Source organism: Pelodiscus sinensis, chromosome 1 (assembly GCF_049634645.1).
Source record: "Pelodiscus sinensis isolate JC-2024 chromosome 1, ASM4963464v1, whole genome shotgun sequence".
Classification (NCBI taxonomy): Eukaryota; Metazoa; Chordata; order Testudines; family Trionychidae; genus Pelodiscus; species Pelodiscus sinensis.
This window is the reverse complement of record NC_134711.1, coordinates 39730696-39752569: the sequence shown is the minus strand read 5'-3', so window position 1 is coordinate 39752569 and position 21874 is coordinate 39730696. Positions and strand designations below refer to the sequence as shown.

The following is a 21874-nucleotide window of genomic DNA, read 5'->3' as shown; positions in this document are numbered from 1 at the left end:
GTTAATCAGTTAAAAAGACAACTTTAAAATCTCTTCAGCTTGGAATAGGACTCAATGTTATACATTCTATCTTCTCTCCTCCCTATAGCCACAATAAATGCTTTGTTTCCCTGTTTCAACCATGGTGATTACTAATTAATTTGATGCACTTTGCTCTTCAGTTTTTCAAGTGATTATAAACTGAAGAAATACATCAAGACAATACATAACAGTAAAGTATTGCTGGAACAATCTTTAACAACAGATTACAAGGTTTTGTAACTATAGGAAGTCGGTTGAAGCATTTTCTGAGAGAATGTATACATAAAATTAAGCACTGAACACAACAAAGCAGGTCTTTTACAAGATTTATTAATATTTGTATCGCATGTTTTAAAGCATCCATTAGTAATTTCAGCAAAAGTTAACAACTGTATATTTAAATAGCAATACCTTGAAGTAGAATCTTGAAAAATTCTGTTCCGTTGCCAAGTTTAGTTAAAGGGTAGAAAAGAATAACTGTTCCCTGAAATGAGAGGAGAGAAAGAAAAAAAAATCTGATTTAAAAAAACCCTATAAAAATAAGGCTATGAGCAACTGTGGATAAGCAACAGAATTAACTTGTGGATGATTCAAAGCACAAAAGCCAACTTTTGGTCTGTGTCGGGCATGAATTAATGTTATCATGGCCTGACAAACAGACTACGTCTATACTGCACCTCTCTTGCGCAAAAGCCTAAGAAAATGAAAAGAGGATTAGCATATTGCCACACTTCATTTGCATAATTAATTAGGGGCCATTTTTGCGTAAGAGGCTTTTGCACAAAAAGGAGATGTGTAAATGGCTCCTTTTTGCACAAAACCCCCCTTTTGTGCAAGAGCCGTTCTTCCTGAAAAAATGAGGAAGAACAGCTCTTGCGCAAGAGGGGTTTTTTGCGCAAAAAGGAGCTGTCTACACAGCTTCTTTTTGTGTAAAAGCCTCTTGTGCAAAAACAGCCCCTAATTATGCAAATGAAGTGTGGCACTATGCTAATCTGTGCTTCATTTGTGTAGACCTTTGCGCAAGAGAGGTGCAGTAAAGATGTAGCCACAGATTGTGGGGGAGATTGCTGGCCAAGGTTAAGAAGATATAAGAACATGCATGTGAATTTTAACTAGGCTAGAAGAATGAGAGAAGAGACACAAATGGCTAATAAGTGACCAAAACTGAAATAATTACTGCTTTGATTACATCTGGTATATTTTCTTTTTAACATATGTTCTTAGACTTTCCTCCCAGAGAAAGGATAACTTTCCAGTGAGAAGTTAATTACAGCAAGTAAAACAAAGAAGGCAGGCAAACAGTAGCTACTAAAAATGTCGGAAATAATATTTAGACAGGAGGAGCATAACAAAATAATTAACAGAGTTACAAACCAGGAGATACAAATATGTAGGTACTAAAAATAAATTTGGGTATGTCTAAACTACAAAGTTAATTTGAACTAACAGACATTAGTTCGAATTAACTTTGATAGGCACTACACATACAAACCGCTAGTTCGAACTTAATTAGAACTAGCAGAGCGCTTAATTCGAACTAGATAAACCTCATTCTACGAGGACTAACGCCTAGTTCAAATTAAGTAGTTCGAATTAAGGGCTGTGTAGTCACTTAATTCGAACGAGTGGGAGGCTATCCCTCCCCAGCTTGCCCTGGTGACCACTCTGGGCACCACTAGGGAGACTCTTCTGCCCACCTCCCAGCCCCGGAGCCCTTAAAGAGGCACGGTCTGGTTACGGTGCCCGTGCCAGGTGCAAGCCTGCCAGCACCCAGCTAGCAGACCCTGCACCTGGCACGTCACGAACCAGCCACCCGCTGCCACCCAGCCCTCCGCCTCTTCCCAGGACCAGGCTGGCGGCACCCAGGAGCCTGCCCAGGGCCGCAAGAGGCAGGCACCCGCCTGGTCTAGTGCAGAGATCGTGGACCTCATCCACGACCTCCGCACTAGGCACAGGAAAGTGGCCGTCTAGGGCAGGAGAGCTGCCAGCCTGGCCACCCAGGAGCAGGTTTGCATGAAAATCAAGGTGGTCCAGTGAGACCCCCGACCCTGAGCCCTGAGGTTAGAACGGCCGTACTGGGTCAGACTAAAGGTCCATCTAGCCCAGTAGCCTGTCTGCCGACAGCGGCCAGCACCAACTACCCCGGAGGGGATGGACCGAAGACAATGACCAAGCCATTTGTCTCGTGCCATCCAACTCCAGCCTTCCACAAACAGAGGCCAGGAACACCATTTCTATCCCCTGGCTAATACCACTCCATGGACCCAGCCTCCATGAATTTATTTAACTTCTCTTTAAACTCTGTTCTAGTTCTAGCCTTCACAGCCTCCTGCAGCAAGGAGTTCCACAGGTTGACTCTTTGCTTTGTGAAGAAGAACTTTCTGTTATTAGTTTGAAGCCTGCTACCCATTCATTTAATTTGGTGTCCTCTAGTCCTTCTATTATGGGAACTAATGAAGAACTTTTCTTTATGCACCCTCTCCACACCACTCGTGCTTTTATAGACCCCCCTCAGTCTCCTCTTTTCTAAGCTGAGAAGTCCAGTCTCTTTAGCCTCTCTTCATATGGGACCTGTTCCAAACCCCTGATCATTTTAGTTGCCCTCCCCTCTCCAACTCTCTCTCTTCCCCTCTCCCATCTCCTTTTCCCAGTCTCCCCGAGTTTTGTTCAATAAAGAGAGTTTCTATTTTTGAACACACGTGTCTTTTATTTTGTACATCAGGAAGGGGCGCTAGGGAGGGGTCAGTGGAAGGAGGTGAGGGAGGAATGGGGTACGAGCCCCTAATGGGGAGGACTGGAGTGGCTCTGCGGGCTCCTCGGGGTGGAAGCTCTCCTGCAGCCCCCCGAATGACCCCACTCCCCCCGGATGGCAGCCTGCAGCAAGTGCAGCCGGGCTGATGGCCGAGTGCTGTGATGTGCCGAGTGTGGGCATTCAGGGCACTCCAAGCCAGGACTGCTTTGCTGTCCCTCATCGAGTTAGATAAGCGAGCAAGGAACCCCTGAGAACTGTCTGTCCAGGGTGGGGGTCGGGTCCCTTTAAGCACAGCCCTCGGCTAGCCTGAGACAGCAGCTCCACGCTCTAAGTCCTAATCTGATGCCCTGCTGGCACTGCTTCCGGCCATCCTTAACCTCGGTTCAGTGTCCACTCAATGTGGACATGCTAGTTCGAATTAGCAAAACGCTAATTCGAATTAGTTTTTAGGTCTAGATGCACTAGTTCGAATTAGCTTAGTTCAAATTAACTAATTCGAATTAAGTTAGTTCGAATTAGTGCTGTAGTGTAGACATACCCTTTGTTGTGGATGATTCAAATGGACTAACAGACACAAGTAATTCTCAACATTTTCTCCCTGTAAGAGATGTTTGCAATAGCTGCTACAAATATGCTCATTAGTACCTCGGAAACATAGGTGGTGTAATTGAAGGAGTTAACCATAAAGGTAAGTTTAGCTAGTTAGGGGCAAATAAAGAGCTAATTCAGGGAGGTAAAAGAAGTGGCTGAAGAGCTGATCCAAGGTATTCAGAAGATACAACAGACTGCAAATATTTTGGAGGAAAGTTCTGTGAAGTGTGTGAAATTAAAATTGAGTCAAGACTCAAAAGAACAAATTCAGGGTTTGCATAGTTGAATTACACTGCTGACGGAATGCTGCAAATATTTTTTGAGTATACAAAGGAACCTGCTGACAAATCCATTTAACATAAAGTCAGAATTATATTGCTGCATTCCAATTCTAGTTATACTGAACATCTGCTTAGAAATAATACAAAAAGATTTCACCACAAAAAGATTAATTAGCAGATCATGCAAACCATCAGTTTTCCTCTACACTAAGGAGGTACAGTGCTATGTTCATTTTAAAAACCAGACAATATGGAGAGTGGATTCAGAGGGAAGAAACAAACATGATAAATTTTGAAAAATTAATCTATATCTATCTGTCAGAACTGGAACAGAGATGGAGTAAAACAACTGTCTATCAACACATAAAAGGAGATTTACCAAGATGACAGGTATATTATTATTACCAGCCAATCAGTCATAGTGGTCTTCTATCACATTACATCACAGAAAGTGTGGATTAAATATTAGAAGACAATTGAGGCAAAAGAAATGGCTGTCAAGGGAGGCATTTTGTTTAAATGAGGATAGGCAACTTATCAATAACCATCTATTACAAACAATTTAAGAAATAAACAATGTTGGATTACTGGCCAGTAAACCAAATAGAAGTCCCCATATTAATCCAAATAATGTTACTTTCTGATTTTTTTCTAAAATGTTAATAAAACAAATTCAACACCCCTAATTGTTAATATATTTCAAATAAAATAGTGATTCAGAATATGATGTAAAGCTTCATTGCTGCCAACACAGTAATAGTGTTTCATTACAACAAAACAAAGAAAAAGTCATGGTAAAAATGCCACTGTGCAGAAGAAAGATGGAAAGTTTTATGGGGCAACATGAAATGTCATAAATGCATATTTTAATCACCAGCAACCACTAAACAATATTTTATGAGGGTACTGGAAATGTTTCTAAAGGTGTATGAAGAAACAGATTTTCTATTCATATCTGAACTTGGGGATTTATTTAAAATTACAAGCAAAGGATAACTTGTGTACAAGTTGTTAAAAAATGCACCACATTTTGCTTGCTGTCTATTATATTCAGTGGAACTATGGATTTAAACAGAGTTACTAATGTAACAGCAGAAACTGATTCATGATGGAAAAAAGGAAGAAAGCAATGTAAGAGCTAATTACAAGGAAATGAGAACCCGTGTACAAGATGTTAAAAAGTTTTAATAAAAACAAAAGAGCAAGAATAAGTGTTCTGGCACTTTTGATGGCGGGAACTGTCATTCAAGTTCATTCTGCCACAGCACTGTGCGCTGACCTAAGTTCTCAGGTTTCATGCCCCTGCACATAGTGTCTAACGTTAATTAAAAGAGTGGTCCCCTGGGGGGGAAGGGAGGAGAGAAAATATGTACAGCAGGGACTAGGCCAGTCCCCACAAGGGTAGGAAAGGAGCTCCATCCAGCCCAGCTTCACTCTGATCCCAGCTGCTGCTCCACTCAACCCCCTCCCACTCTCCCAGCCAGTTCCAGCCCTTGTCACATCTCCACTGTGCCCCAAGCCCAGCTATAGCCACAGATGTATTCTACCCCAGCCCAGCTCTGTCATCATTCTCTGTCTGCACATAGGCTAGCTCTGCAACTAGGCCCAGCTTCTCCCCCATTCCCAGTTCAGCCCTCAGCTCCACCATGGAGTGCACTGTAGACTAATGGAGCGGGGAGGGGTGCAGACAGATTCCATTTCTGGTAGGTGGAATGCAACAGGAAAAATTTTGAGTATCGTTGGTAGAACATGAAAACAAGGTTGCACTGTGGACTGGCACTTAAAGACAACTTTGAAGTCTGGAAAACATTCTATGCTAACCTGATAAAACTAAATGTCCTTTTCATTTAATCCATTGTGCTTTCCAAGCAATATTGTCCACAACAGATCGTTTCCTAGAAAGAAATCCGATTATCTAAGTAGGAAGCCTTGAAGGTTAAGCACTTGCACTATTTCAAATATCAAATAGCTGCACCTAGTTTATCTGTGTCTTCTGGTAAAGTAACACAATCCAATTTTCTCACATAAATCAGGTGGTCTTTTGATTAGTCCGTCTCATGCTTTACGTATTTTCACTGATGCAGACACATACATGTATTCTACGTTTTTAAAATCACATCTGGTAGATATTGACACAATTACACCAATGTCAAGTGCTGTACTTTTCTTTGGAAAAGGAGCAGTCCTAATCCAAGTGTCCTACACAGCAAAAAATATCAGGAAAGCAAGCACCTGGCACACTGCAATGACCTAAAATGAAAGCAATACTGAGGATTTGCATTCGCACTGCAAAAATAGTTTGTAGATGGCTTTCATTGGAGGAGTAGCTGTGAATTTACGCACCTTTTTTCTTCCCCAACTACCACTAGAAAACTAATGCTCCTTAAGGTCCTCCTCCAACTATTCCCCATGAACTATAGGAAGCATGCCGAGAAGATAAACATATTCCATTATGTATGTGTTTGAATTCTTGCCCAGAACTTGATCACTTTCACAGCTCTGTCGGTCATGTACCCAAACACCTTTGTAAAAGGAACACCAGATTGTTCAATGTTTGCAATATTGCTCTTGAAAAATGCTATATAATGCATAGTCTCCAGAATAACATACTCCAGGAGAATAGCTTGGTCACTTATTTCAGTTGCCAGTTTAACTTAAAAAAAAGTTTACCTCTTTCATAACTGTTGTTCTTTGAAAAGTGTTGCTTTCAATAGGTGTACGTGCAGGATGTGCACAATTACCAGAAAGCTTTTATTCTAGCACTATCCATTGGGTTAGCTGTGGAGCCCCCTGGAAGGCACCACTATGATGGTGCATATAAGACATTACCAACCCACCCCCTATCCTTTTTGTTGGAATATTCTGAAAGGGGGCGGGTGGCTGGAATTTGGAATGGACATCAGCAACACATCTCTTTAAAAAAAAATAAAACAGTTATGAAAGGCAGATTAAAAAAAACCTCTCACTGTGTAATTGATTGCATTTCAATTGGCTACATGTCTAAACACTCCATAGGCTGCTGGACTTGCGCCCCCCCAATAAGCTAATGCATATCGGTTAACCGTTTGATCGATTGAACTTATATGCCCAGTTGGAACCCATTTCTTGGATAAACTAAAGACTGCCGTGCCAAAAGCCATGCCATCCTTCTCATGCTGTGTGATGGCATAATGTGACATGAACGTATGCATGGACTTTCACGTTATTGCTTGGCATATGTCCTGAATAGGGATGCTCTCAAGAAACGTGACTGAGAAATGTCTGGGATCTCACAAGGTATGTCTAGACTACATGCCTCTGCCAACAGAGGCATGTGAATTAGACATACCGGCATAGTCAATGAAGCAGGGATTTAAATATCCCCCGCTTCATTAAAATAAAAATGGCCACCACATTGTGCCAGCTCAGCTGATTTGACTGCCGGTTCGCGCTGACAGACGCGGATAGGTTGACAGAGAAAGCCATTGTCGACCGATCCCTTATGCCTCGTGAAACGAGGTTTACAGGATCAGTCAACAACGGCTTTCCCTGCGTCTGCGTCTTGACTGCTCGTTCGCGCCGACAATCAGCTGAGCCAGCACAACGCAGCAAAAAACTTCATTTTTATTTTAATGAAGCGGGGGATATTTAAATCCTTGCTTCATTGACTGTGCCAGTTTACATGCCTCTGTCGGCAGAGGCATGTAGTTTAGACAGACCCACAGAATGTGCCATCAGTGGAGGACCATAAGGGGAGGGACCTCACCTAGATAATAATATGTCCAGGATGTGATCCAATGTGAGATGCCCTGGGTGGAGATAGGAAGTCCTCCCATCCTCCCTGCCAGGGCAATAAAGAGCTGCAGTGATTTTCTAACCAGCTGTGTGCATTCTATATAAAATGTGAGTGTGTGTCAAACATCCAAGGACTGTAACGTGGTTTGTGGTTTGCTGCATCTACCATTATCATGCCTGACTGCAGGTGGGTAAAAAGGAGATCATAACTTTTTTGTGGAACCAAGTACCATCCCTCAACACCCCTTCTGTGAGAAGTGTGGAGGCTGACATCTGCAGAGCACCATGGTATTATCTGATTCATCTTTATGAGAGGCAATGATACCCTAGATCCGTGGTCCCCAACCCGGTGCCCGCGGGCGCCATGGCGCCCGCCGGGCTCTTTACATGCGCCCGTGGAGCAATCTGGGCTGGCAGATACCAGCCCCAGGCGCATGGCCGGTCCCGGCCCCGGGGGCGCCGCACGTACCCTTGCCAGCTCCGGCGCCGGCCTTGGCCCCGCCCCCGGGGGTACCGCGCGTGCCCTTGCCGGCTCTGGCGCCGGCCTTGGCCCTGCCCCCGGGGGCGCCGCGCGTGCCCTGGCCCTGGCCCCGGCCCCGGCCCCAGCCCCGGCCTTGGCCCCGCAGCGCTTATGGGGGGAGCGCCGGCCCCGGGCGCGCGGCGCTTACGGGGGGGGGGGGCGCCGGCCCCGGGTGCGCGGCACTTGCCAGGGGGCGCCTTCCCCGGGCGCGCAGCTATGGGGGGGGCCCGACTCCGGCCCCGTGGCTATGGGGGGGCCCTGCCCCCGGGCATGCGGCTGGGGGGGGGGACGCCCCCGGGCGGGCAAGTGTCCCCGCCCCCGGCGCCCGGCGGGCGAACGGCCACGCCCCCTGGCGCCCGCCAACCCGAAAAGGTTGGGGACCACTGCCCTAGATGGTCCTTCAGAGCTGAAAGGGTCCACCATCAGGTCCAATTCCTCCTCTACCTCCTCTGCTTGGAGGTGCAGATCTTGCCCATCTGAGAAGGAACTGATGAGCCTTCATATCCATGGCAGGCAATGTAGTTGTAGAAGTGCCTGCCACAGCCTCATCTGGAGAGGAGAAGGATGCTGTCCCTGGAATAGGGACCTCTTGGTCTCCTATCTCCATTTTTCGTGGCTGAGGATGGTGCCACCTGCAGAGAGGACTGGGGTAGGGTGCTCACCTGAGGACCATACACAGTATGGATGGCAGACAGGGTCAGCTCCAAAAGATGATGTTGCTGCTGGTCCTGTTCCCCAGCCACCACAGGCGTGTGGCCCATAGTGCCTGAAAGGAGGGATTCTGGGCACAGACATCAGGTCTGGAAACAGGGCCCTGAGCATGGTAATAGGCCCACGGGGTCCAAAAGGGCCATGGACCTTGCCACTGAAAAGGAGATCTGAGTTGCTGGGGCCTCCTGCTGTGTATGGTGCCAGAAGTAGTGGTGGGAACAAGAATAGTACCAGCTTCAGGATGAGGCTGAAGATTCACTCTCCTCTCCCAAAGAGTAATCTATGCTGGACCACAATAGTGCTGACTCCAATAGTGCTGGGGAATACCACCAAGGAGAGACCAAAGCCTGACACCGCATTGTTGCCTTTCCTCTGTGTTGTCTTGACAGTGCCACCATCGTCAATGCCACCATCAGTACCAGCATTACTCAAGCCACCATAAGCAGCGCCCTAGTCACCATTGTCATCAGAGCTGGCATCGGTGACACCATTGGTATGGCATGTGATGCTGGCACAGGCGTTGACACTGTGTGAATGCAGAGAAGTGTGTGATGGTCCTTGACCTGCAGCGGTGCCTGGCAATGCCAGGAAGTCCACCGTCATGGCTATCAGATTCCTTGTGGCTTCAAAAGCATCAGGCATAGACTGGAGTTCTCTCTCTTTCTCCAAGTGCTCCCACCCAGACATATTATAACAACCAGGCTCAATGGCTGAACCAGAGCCAACACTGTCAGGAATGGTGGTGCCACATGTGGATACCCCTGCACTAAGTGTGCCCCGCTGATGTTTTTTCATAGTGCCTTGGCAGGAAACCTGTCCCCCTCAGGCTTTTTTTAAAGCTGGCACCAAGGACTTGGAGCAGTATTGTGCAATTGAACATGCATGGTGGGGGAAGCGGTGCCTCTGGCCTGGATACTTCTATGGTGTCAAGAAATTGCAAATGGATGCTGGAGGCACTACATACCACCGGTGCCAAGACCATATCTGGTGCCAGTTGGGGCCATAGTGAAGAGCTTAAGGCTGTGGTATCGCTCCTTCTTAGAAGCACCAAATAATGAGACACTTGTCCATTTGATGTCTCTTATCCAGACACTTCAGGCAATCAGCATGAGGGTTGCCCTTTGGCATATGTCTGTTGCAAGTCTTGTGAAAGTGGCATGCCCTGATGAATAGATTAAAGTGGGAGGGAACCTCTAACTACTACAACTAGATCTATAACTATACTATAATTGAAAAATGATATACAAATGCTACCTACATTAGGGTACCAAAATATTTGTGAAGCGAGAGACTGGAGCTGTTCCAATGACCATCATGGATGGTAAAAAGGAACTGGAGGGGTGGGGCACAGTTCAGCAGTGTTTTATATACTATCACTCCAAGGGGCTCCAGAGCTGACCAACAGATACTGCTAGGGTCAAAAGTCCACCTGCAGCAAGAAGCTACTTTTGCTTACTAAATCAATTAACATTCAGAGAATTGAAGACAACTCTCAAAATTGTGGAGAAAAGAGGTCAAGACCAATTTTGGCTACACACATAAGAGAACTACATTCCCTTTCTTTTAAGCTCCTGTGTTTCTCCCTTTCCCCCTATTACTCTCAGTTATCTGGTTTGCAGGTTCAGTCTCCCACAGAAACAAAAAATTAGTCCACTTGGCTCCTGACAAGATCTCACTAGCATCCCACACCTTCAGGGAAATTGCTCTCTCTATATCTCCACCTCACAGGCCTTTCTCCAAATGTTCACAGAATGCAAAACTGCTCAAAAGTTTGAGCTGCACAGTTTGGCTTTTTCTTCTAAACAGAGATTGTTTTTCACAGAAGACATAATGAAAGTTTAGGATACTGATTTCCATCTTCCAACTTTGTGATGATAAAAAGGATTTAAAAATTACATTCACAGAAATCTTATTAAACATTTTGATAAAAGAATACCACAATATGGCCTCACATTTTTAGAAATAGATCCGATGTGTCTGAAACCCTATTTCACTAGCACTCTGTGCCTGAAGCTAAGAACTCTTAAAGATAACTGCTCCATACCCCCTACATTTCCCATTCTGGAACAACTATTTGGAAACCAAACATTGCTATTATCAATGTAGTGCATTTTATGGGAAGGGAATAAAGAGAAAAAACAATCACATTTTGATGTGGGAGTTCCTATTAGAGTAATTGTCTTCATAAAGATGGGAGACTGTATTGCTTTGTACAAGAAATGTGAAATGCCTTTAAAAATCACCAAACCAGAAAAGAGATTTTCATGTATAGTGCTGTCATTTTAGGTTAGGTGTTTTTGTTGGTTTTTCCTTTGATTGTTTATTTAATTAAGCCCCAAACATCCCTCTCAAAGCGGATTGTTTAATACCAATGCTATAAAGAAACAGTGATGTTTTATACACATTTTCTATATTAACTAAGAAAAACTTTCACATTTAAATCTCTGCATAACACAGGCACTGGGTTCCTTACTTGTCTTGGGGGTACACAACCCCCACTACACTTCAGGTACTGTCACACTCCAGCCCTTCCTCAACCCTCCACCCCTACCTCACCCCTTCTCATCCCAGCTCCACCCTGCCAATTTCTATGCTGTTCCATCCCCTTGCCCAATCCCCAAATCCTGTTGCATGGCAGGAGGTGCTGGGAGAGGAAGGAATTGATTGGTGGGATCACCAGTGAGTGGGAGCCTATAGATAGGGTGGGGGAGGCGCTAGCTGCTGGTGGGTACTAAGCACCCACTAATTTTTTTCCCACAGTGCTCCAGTCCTGGAGTACCAACAAATTTGGTACCTATGAAACATTGAGTAAAACTGATGATTCCAGTGGAGCCAGGATTTCACCCAAGATGTGTAAACTACTGCCTACAGATACATGGCCCTTTACAATCACATACTCCCTTAATTCTGGGAGGATATATCAGATGCCAAATCCATGTAAAGGGAACTTACGCATGCCTTGTACATTTAGCATTTTTTTTAAGTGACCAATACTCTCTTGTAGTAAGTTACCTGAAAGTATTTGTTGGCCTGATCACAACCCACTTGCAGGTATTTTAAATCCACTTTCTGCAGTTGGCTTGGCAGTAGAGTTTCAGGTGCACCATCAATAACTTGAACAGGCATAGCTGCTTTATCTAAGTCAGATTAAAAATAAAAACAATTAGTAAAATGACCCTTCACTTTCACAGGCCAATCCTCACCTACAGACAACCCCCCTAACCTCAAACAAATTATTTCCAGCAACCAAGCAGCACATTTCCATCATACTCATCCAGGAACCCACACCTGCAATCAACTCCGGTGCCAACTCTGTCCACACAGCTATACTAGCAACATCATCACAGGACCTAATTACATAAACCACCACATCAGAGGCTCATATAACTGCACATCCATCAATGTAATCTATGCCAGTGTTTCTCAACCAGTGGTATGAATACCCTTAGGAGTACTTGAAAGAAGTCTGGGGCCTATGTCAACACAACTGAAATTTGGAGAAAACTGAATTTTTGTTTTTAAGTTTTACAGTGCTTTATTATTTTTGTACTTTTTACACCTAAAAATGTAATCACCCACCCGGCTACGATTAAGTTGTTCAAACAAATATGTTGCAATGGTAGAAAAAAATATTGTGTGCCTGAAAACTGTAGGTACTGGGGGTACTTATTTTTTTTAAAAGGGGGTACTTTATAAAAAAAGATTGAGAAATACTAGTCTATGCCATCAAGTGCCAGCAATACCCTTCTGCCATGTATATTGGCCAAACTGGACAGTCTCTATAACAAGGATTAATGGACATAAATCAGATATTTGAAAAGGTAACACACAGAAACCTGTTGAGGAACGTTTTAACTTGCCCCAGCACTCATTAATGGATCTCAAAGTTGTCACATTATTACAAGCCCATTTCAAAAACCAGCTTGAAAGGGAAGCTGCAGAACTTAATTTCATTTACAAGTTTGTTACCTGCAATAGAGGTTTAAAAGAAGACATTAACTTGATTACCTGCTACATTCCAGACCCTAATGACATAAAAAGCCAAGCACTGGGTACTTAAGAGTACTTAGAACCTACTCTATCAGGGTATGTCTACACTACCCTCCTAGTTCGAACTAGGAGGGTAATGTAGGCATACCGCACTTGCAAATGAAGCCCGGGATTTGAGTTTCCTGGGCTTCATTTGCATAAACTGGGCGCCGCCATTTTTAAATCCCTGCTCGTTCGAACCCCGTGCCTCGTGTAGCCACGCGGCACGGGGTTCGAACGAGCAGGGATTTAAAAATGGCGGCGCCCAGTTTATGCAAATGAAGCCTGGGAAATTCAAATCCCGGGCTTCATTTGCAAGTGCGGTATGCCTGCATTACCCTGCTAGTTCGAACTAGCGGGGTAGTGTAGACATACCCTCAGTGTCTATTTAGCATGGATACGCTAATTGCCAATTTTTCCCCATTTTTTCCTCCTCTTTCCCTCCCCACACCTTCTCTTTCTCTGCTATTTATTTTGCAACCTGTACCCCTTAACTCCATTCATCTGAAGAAGTCAGTTATGCCCACAAAAGCTCATGATACCATCTACATTTTTTGTTAGTATCAAAGTTGCTGCAGGACTATTTGTTGTTTTGTACGTTTTTTCAATTAGTAATGTATTACTAGCTTCTACAGTAAAGAAATAATTAAATCTAGTTGCAACTTTGGTTAGAATATAAAGCCTCTAATTGAACTGGAGTTCAACTGCTTCATTTGGCATATTTATAATCTTCTACGGCAGATGATCTCAAATACCTTAAAAATGTTAACAGGATGTGAAGCATATCAAAGTAACACTTGTCTGGCACTAGGTGTCAAATTAAGCTTCTTTAGTTCACAAGCTTCTTATTTTAAAAAATCATTTTATATTAAGCTTCTTTAGAAAAAAACCTGTAATACTTAAAACAGAATAAAGAACAAAGTGAGTATTGTGGAGGTCATCGATTCATAAAATCTATACAGTAGTACAGTGTTTCCCAATTGGTGCTCCGGGGAACCCTGGGGTGCTGTGAAGCAAGACTAGGGGTTCCACGAGGAGCCGGCACTCCCCCATCCCCTGAAAGAGAGAGCCGGCTAGCCAGCAGAGGCATGGGCGGTGAGTTGTATGGGCTCATGGTGCCCATGCTCCACCCATATTTGAAGCTGGAACCCCCCCCCCACCGCGCATCCTCCCACCCTGGTCCCAGAGTGCCTCTCCCCCCTCTCTGGACCCATTCCGTCCCTGCCATGCACAACCTTCACTGAGCTCCCCCTTGTTGGCTGCTGCTGCCCTGCGCAGCGTGCTCAAATAGGTGGGCGGAGATGCCCGGGCGTGACATAACATCACAGCCCAGGATTTTAAAACTCCTGGATGCTGTGTTGTGCCACATGGCTGAATTGCGGGTTCAGAGTCCAGGGACGAAGTGCAGACTCCAGCCCCACAAAGTAGAAGGCAGAAGGTAGGGGAAGGGGAAGGACTGGGAGAAGAAGGGACTTGTGCGGAGGGGGAGGGGAGAGGGGGAAGAAAGGGGAAGACACCAAAAGGACAGGGTAGAGGAGAGACAAATGCCAGGGGGCCAAGTGCAGACAATGAGGGAAAAGGCAAGAGGGGAGGTGCTGGGAGAAGGCTTGAAAGAAGGGGTGGGCATGAGGAAGGCGGGGATGGAGCAAGTCATGTGTGAGGACACAGGGGCATGAGGGTGGTGAGGGGGTGGGCATCAGGGAAAAAAGAGGGCAAAGGGTGAGGGAAAAGGGAGGCACAACAGGAAGGTGCAGGAGTAAGAGAAGGTGCAAGTGCCAGGGAATTCTAGGGGTGAAGCAGAAGGGCAGACACATGCAGGGGAGGGACCACCACCAGAGGAGAAAGGCAGGGCATGTTTGTAGAGGGAGGTGTTAGAAGAGGGGATGAGGAGGGGTAGCTTAGATGATCAGTGGGGGGCTACTGAAGGAGTGGGCACAGGTAGGAGGGAAGGGCTGGTGGACAGGGGCAGGTTGCAGGAGGGCTGAGGGCAGCGAGAATGGCAGGAGTCAGGACAGCCGAGGAAGGTGAGGAGTTGGGAGGCAGCAGGCACCAGGGGAGCTGATGGAACAAGGGGAGGAGACATGGCAGCAGAGGGAAAAGGTAAAGGTTTAAAAATATTTATTAATAACTTGGGTGCCACAGTGGCACATCCAAAGAAGCCACATGAACTCAGTACTGGTGCACAACACAAAATTCATTTTGCTCATGCGAGGAAACTCTTAGGCTGTGTCTATACTGGCGGTTTCTTGTGCAAGAACATCCTGCGCAAGAACATCCTGCGCAAGAACATGTCCACACTGCCATGTGCAAGCTGTGCTTTTTCACAAGAGGATCTATGGCAGTGTGGACACTCTCTTGCCAAAGAAAGTGCCAATGGCCATTTTAGCCATAGGGCTTTCTTGCACAAGAAATTCATGTTGCCTGTCTACACTGGCTTCTTGCGCAAGAACAGTTGTGCAAAAGGGCTTATTCCTGAGCAGAAGCATCATAGTTCTTGTGCAAGAAGCCCTGATTTCATACATGAGAACGTCAGTGTACTTGCGCAAGAACACACGGCCAGTGTAGACAGGAAGCAAGTTTTTGCGCAAGAGCAGCCGCTTTGGCGCAAGATCACGACAGTGTAGACACAGCCAATGGGAAGGAGGGAGGGAGGCTGGGGCAGGGAATGAGAGCTGGCTCAGCATGTCTGCATGGTTTGGGGGGAAGGTGCAGGGAAATTGAGCTCAGCTGGGTTGCAGCGTGGGGAGATCCAGGGAGCTGGGCTGGGCTGCGGGTTGGGTGTGTGTGTGGGGAGCTCAGAGCTCAGTTTGGCTGCAGGAGGAAGGAGGTGCCAGGAACTGGGGATAGACTCAAGGGGAGGGAGGGGCAGGGAATCAGCACTTGGCTCAGCAGGTTTGCGGGGTTTGGGGGAGGTGCAGGGAAACGGGGCTCAGCTGTGCTGTGGGGGAGGCATGCAGGGAACCAGTGCAGGGCTCAGCTGGGCTGAGGTGGATGGGGGAGGGCATACGGAACAGATGGGTAGCTCAGCTGGGATGTGGGAGCTGCAGGGAACTGGTACTGCACTCCCCTGGATTGTGAGGGATGGTTTTGGGGAAGGTGCAGGGAACCAGCGGGAGTGGGCAGCTCATTTGGGGGTTTTTTTTTCTTTTTTTCTTTTTTGCTTGACAAACCTAGGGGTTCCTTGAAATTCTGGAAAGCTGAAAAGGGTTCCTCGGCCAAATAAAATTGGGAAACACTGCAGTAATAACTAGCAGACCCTGCTTAAGAAAGCCAGAAGAGATATTTGTATGTCCTTCCCACCAGTTTATTACCATAGAAAAAAAGCTATTAACATTTCTGCTATGGGAGAGGGGCGGGAAATTCAAAGTGTTAGTATGACTTTGAGATGAAAAACAACTTTAAAAAAATTTACAGAACATTGTGCACAAGTTCTCATATTGCTAAGCAGATGAGAATAATGTATATAATGATTTCATAAAAACTAGGCTCAACTGAATTTTCAAGATATCAGATAATAAGAGTTTTAACGTTGCTTTATTTTTCATACTTATTGAGAAGCAGTCTTTATAATTTAACTCAAGTCCCATAATACTAAAACCTTTCATTTGCAAGATCATGCTCAATGTTGTACTTTTCAATTAACAGAGTTTTATCCAAATGATATATAGAATGTTAAAGAATATTAAGGAACTGATTTTCTGCACTTTCAGGTTAACTTGAATCGTTTTTGATCTCACTACTTAAAAACTCTTAAAACAATGTTTACATTTTACTTAAGAGAATTAACTATTTTCATTACTTTAATCCATTCAAATTGCTTGTTTCCTGCCATTTCTTTCAACTCTAGGCTTGTATTTACATATCTTTATTGCAAAAACTGACAAAAACTGTGAGTCCAGCTAAACACATAAGCTTAGCACTTAAGCTTTTTATACAATAAAAAGTATTTTTTATGAAGAGATATGTATTTAGAATAGGGATATGAAAGGTTAACAAGTTGCTCCAGCCCACAGGGCCCACCACAGGCAGGGGCTGCCCTGTCTGTGACAGGCCCAGTCCGACCTCCTGGCCACAGGTTACAAGCTGGTTTCCAGGGAGCCAGCTGGAGAGCCCACATTGAAGCCTCTCCAAGAGTAGAACAGGCAGCTCTTGCTAGCTCTTCTCCTGGGTAAGCAGCTTTGCTACAGCAGTGAAGCAGGAAACCAGGGACTGCGCGTGTGGGCCGTGCTGTCCATCGATCACGCAGCAACCTGTGCATGTGCGAGCATGTGCAATGCCACCCCGGGTATGTGGCCCAGCTGGCTGCCACACAGGGGCCTTACCCTGTTAGCCACAGGCATGTGTGAAGAGGCATGACATTATCCTGACTCTGGGGTGGGACATAGAAGGACGCCCTCCCTCAACAATGTCACTCTACACAGAAGCAGGGGACATCTCCCCCGCCCACACACACAATATATTCAGCACAAGGGCATGGGTGAGGTCTCGGGTCAGCTCCCACTCCCGGAGATATCAGGATATTCCGAACATGGCCTGTGTGCAAGCACATCAGCTCTGATGGTCAAAGGAACGGTCATCCTCACCTTGCAGAGAGGTGCTGGGCTTCACCCACCGTGTTCCCAAGAAGAATTGACCACCTCTCTTGTTTCTCCACAGCCGCACCAGCTGCGCGTGCAGGGAGCACCACCCCACCCGGAACATGCTCCCGCACCCGAGGGCTCTGCAGGAGCACCCGTGCAGTGGAGGTGTGCCAACAGCAGCACCTGGGGGCACGATGAGCCCCGCGCACCCTCCAGCACTGGGTGCAAGAAGACCTGCAGCTCCAGCAGGAGCAGCTTGCCCAGGACCATGCCATCTGCCAGCACCTGCAGACTTTGGTGCAGAGCGTACTGCCTCCTGCCGCTCCAGTGCCTGCTGCCTCCCCAGCTACCACTCCTCCTCCCACTCCTTCTCCCCCTCCTGCTTCTCCCTCCTCACCCTCCATCCCCTCCCCATCCTTCATCTCCTCCCCATCCCCCCGCGGACTGTAGGAGTTAATTGAGGAAGAACTTTGTACATGCTAGTTTAGGGGTGGTGAGGCCTGCATTCTTCCCCCCCCCTTTTCGTTTTCCCCTATATCTGATGAGCCAGAAGCAAGTCTTTGGGAACATATGCCATTTAAGATAAGCATTGTTGCCAGTATAGCAAGAACAAGTATAAGATAAGGGTAAAGGGCAAGAACGCATAATCAATTCTGTTTACCCTAACATACTGATCACATAAACAAGGCCAAAGAACAAGTAGAACTAGATCAAAACCAGATCGATAACTAACAGCTGAGCCCTACATCAGCTCATAATGGCTGTGTCTAGACTGGCAAGTTTTTCCGCAAAACCATCTGCTTTTGCGGAAAAACTTGCCAGCTGTCTACACTGGCCACTTGAATTTCCGCAAAAGCACTGACGATCTCAGGTAAGATTGTCAGGGCTTTTGCGGAAATACTATGCTGCTCCCGTTCGGGCAACAGTCTTTTTCTGAAAGACTTTTGCGCAAAAGGGCCAGTGTAGACAGCAGAGATTTCTTTTCCACAAAAAAGCCCCGATCGCGAAAATGGCGATCAGGGCTTTTTTGCAGAAAAGCGTGTCTAGATTGGCCACAGACGCTTTTCCGCAAAAAGTGCTTTTGCGGAAAAGCATCCTACCAATCTAGACGCGATTTTCCAAAAATGTTTTTAATGGAAAACTTTTCCGTTAAAAGCATTTCCGGAAAATCATGCCAGTGTAGACGTAGCCAATGAGTAACCCCTGGAAATTTCCAAACTGCAAAACAAGGCAAGAGAACTGTATTTAAGGCTTCACCAAAGCACAACAATTTGGACCTCACCGATGGGCTTTGGGTACCAACGCCTCGGAAGCTGAGACAACCTCCCACTTCATCCGCAGCCAACTCGGGATCCCTGGCTAGCAGGAAGGGACATAAGATATGTTGCTTCTTTGTTATGTTGCCCTTCTAGTTAAGGGATGCATCTGTGAGCTGTCAGGAAATAAACTACTTGTGTTTAACAGATACCTGCGTAGCGTCCTTTGTACTTTGAGAACCCAATGCCGGACTTGAGACTTACTCTTGCTGACAACAGGAACACCAAGGCCCCCGCACTCACGGTGCTGGGAGACAGTTGGCCCGGCCAGACCCCCAACACTGAGCTCTGGGTTTCCCCTCCCCCTTGTTCCCCTTGTTTCCCCCTTGCAGCTCCCTTCTCCCAGGTTTCCGCCTCTCCTCTCCCACCCTCTCTCCTCCCTTCTCCTGCCTCACCAGAGTTTCATTTCCCCTCGCCCAGTTTTGTTAAATAAAGAGAGTTTGTATTCATGAAAATACGTGTATTTTATTTGACCTCAGGAAGGGGGGTTAGCGAGGGTAAGTGGAAGGACGTGAGGGAAGAATAAGGCACAAGACTCCAGTGGGGCAGACCAGGGAGGCTCTTAGTGCTCCTCAGGGCGGAAGATCTCCCACAGGGCCTCCTGGACAGACAGCCCCACGATGGACCTCCCGGATGGCAGCCTGCAGAAAGTGCAGCCAGGCTCGCAACAACACATCCAAGAGAGGCACCAGAGTGCCCAGGGACAGCTCTGGCTCCATGTTGCAGAGGGCTGTAATGTCCCGAGTGAGGGCAACCAGAGCACACAGAGAAAAAAATGCTTTGCTGTCCCTCATTGAGGTAGGCAAGCAAGCAGGGAAACCTGAGAACCGGCTGTCCGGGGGAGTCCCTTTAAGCACAGGCCTCAGATAGCCTCAGGCAGCAGCCACACAAAGTAACTCCTGACCTGATGCCCTGCCGAAACTGGTTCCGGCCAGCCTTAAATACAAATCAGTGTCCACTCAGTGTGGACGCGCTATTTCGAAACAGCCAAATGCTATTTCAAAATGCATTTTGTATGTAGATGAGTTATTTTGAAATATCTTAGTTTGAAATAAATTACAGACCAACTCACGTTTTACCATCAAAAATGCACCAAATGGAGCTCGATCCTTGTTACATGATGCAATCAGTGATCCATGATGAGATGTGTTGTGAGGAGATCAGAAGTCCTTTAATTCAATCTGCCACCTCCATAAACAATTGGTTTGCTTTCCTGAATGGCTTGGTGCACTCAATGTTGAATTTCAGCACTCAGCAGACATCTAGCAATTGGAGCCCCTGTTCCCTTGGCGTGCAGCTTGGAATAGAAAAAAGGAAAAATGTGTCTTGCCACATGTGGTATCGAGACACTACCTTGGGTACAAAGGCTGGGTGAGTCCAGTGTTGCAACTTGTCCTTAAGGAGGACAGTGTAGGGAGGGGTCAGAGATAATGTCCATAAAGAAGGATATCTCCAATGAAATATACAGAAAGGAAGATGTGGATAATGGTTCAAAGGGGACTCCCATTTTCCTGGAGAGAATGAGATTAAGGTACCAAGCTGGTACAAGAGGTTCAGAATGTGGGAAGAGTCTGTTCAAACCCAAACAGCTCATCATGGAGCTGGCATATACAGAGTGATCTGTTTCCTCCCAGGTGAAAGGCAGAGATGGCAGCAAGGTGAGCTTTAACAGATGAGCATGACAGCTCCTGCTGCCTGCAATGATGTAGGTACTCCAGAAGTGGCATGGATGCTTGAAGTGAAATGTGCAATAGTGCTCACACCAGCATTAGAATCTTTTCCATTTAGCTAGGTAAGTGGCTCTGGTGGAAGGTTTCCTACAACTGAGCAACACTTCCTGCTACTGAGTAAAACTTCCTGCACAAATCTGAGCATTGGAGCTTCACTGGGTTTAGCCATGAATCTTCCAAGTCATGAGGTCAAGGGATTGGTAGTCCAGGTGGAGCAAGCAACAGAGGTCCTGGATTAGATCTTGGTAACATGGTGGAGCTATCAGGGCATCTAGGGACACCTTCAGTAGCACAGAGTACCAATGTCACTACTGCTTTATCTCTACATATCTTGAGCAGTCCCTTGTGGACTAGTAGGGCTGGAAAGAAGGCATACAAAAGGCAGCTGCCCCAAAATAGGAGGAAAACGTCCAAGATCAACACTGCACTGTGTTTCCGAAAGGAAAAAAAAAGTCACTTCCTGTTGCTCTTGGTAGTGAAAAGGGCCACCTGGAGAATACCCCACTTCTGGAAAACGGCGTGTAAGATGTCTGGGTGAATTGACTATTAGTGATTGACAATGGTCCACAAGGTTGTTGAGATGGTCTGCAAGGTTGTTCTGACTGCCTGTGAGAAAGACCATTCCATTCACCTGGAAATATCCTATGCAAAAATCCCAGAGCTGGAGGGCTCTGGCAGAGAGGGGAGGAGTGGGTATCTCCTTGTTTGTTTATGTAAAACATGGCAGTAGTATTGTCGGTCACCACTACCACATACAGACCTTGAAGTCTGTCCTGAAAGGTCTGACTAGCCTCATCGCTCCGAGTTCATTTATACTGATGTGGAGTGGGGACTTCTGACTGTGACCACTGTCCCTTCATCATTAGTTCCCCTAAGTACCGAGGTCTGACATATTTGTCACCAGGATCATTGATTGGGGTTGAATGGAACTCCTACAAAAACGATGCAAGGGTCTAGCCACCAGTGGAGATTATCTAGGACTCACTCCAGAATAAGGATGTTAAAATGAGGTTAACTGACTAGTCAACTAGTCAATAGGCACTTCCGCATTCCTCCTTTGAAATGTACTTTGGTACATTTCAAAGGAGGAATGTGGAACTCCGAGTACAGCCCGGGGCCAGCAGGAAGTCCAGTTGACTCCAGGCTGCATGCAGGTGCCTGCTTTGAAATGCACAAGAGTTCCCAAGTCCAAGTTGTGTCTTGCTGGGTGATATATTCAGTTGAGCCTGGAGCAGCCTGCACCTCAGTCTGGCATATCTCATCACACAGGTATAAAGTGTCATGCATCTGAGGGGACTCACAGTCCCCCGCTGACCCCGGGTTCCATTCTACACTGCATGCCGCTAGGAGCCCAGGGTCAGCTGAGGAGTTCACAGTTGACCGCGGGCTCCACATGGCATTTCCCTGGAACCTGGGGTCAGCTGGGGACTCCCCATCTGATCCCAAGTTCTGGGGAAATGCTACAGGGAGCCCGGGATCAGGTGGGGAGTCCCCAGCTGATCCCAGGCTCCATGGCTGCCCTTTTGAAAGGTGCACAGGCAGCATTTTAAAGGGGCAACCGCAATACAG

The 21874-nt window shown here is 46.4% G+C and overlaps 1 protein-coding gene across 5 annotated transcripts in view; it reads right to left on the bottom strand.

The window, feature by feature from the left end:
* POT1 (protection of telomeres 1) overlaps nucleotides 1-21874 on the bottom strand; it is a 152212-nt gene that overhangs the window by 118895 nt on the left and 11443 nt on the right. For 4 of the 5 annotated variants that reach the window (XM_075928408.1, XM_025184410.2, XM_075928396.1 and 1 more), the window contains 2 exons: nucleotides 11663-11787; nucleotides 433-505 (listed from right to left, as the gene is read on the bottom strand). In XM_075928408.1, coding sequence (XP_075784523.1) covers nucleotides 433-505; nucleotides 11663-11776 — 187 coding nt within the window. In that variant the 5' untranslated portion in view covers nucleotides 11777-11787. The remainder of the gene's footprint in view (nucleotides 1-432; nucleotides 506-11662; nucleotides 11788-21874) is intronic. The other variant, XM_025184411.2, reaches the window with a different exon arrangement.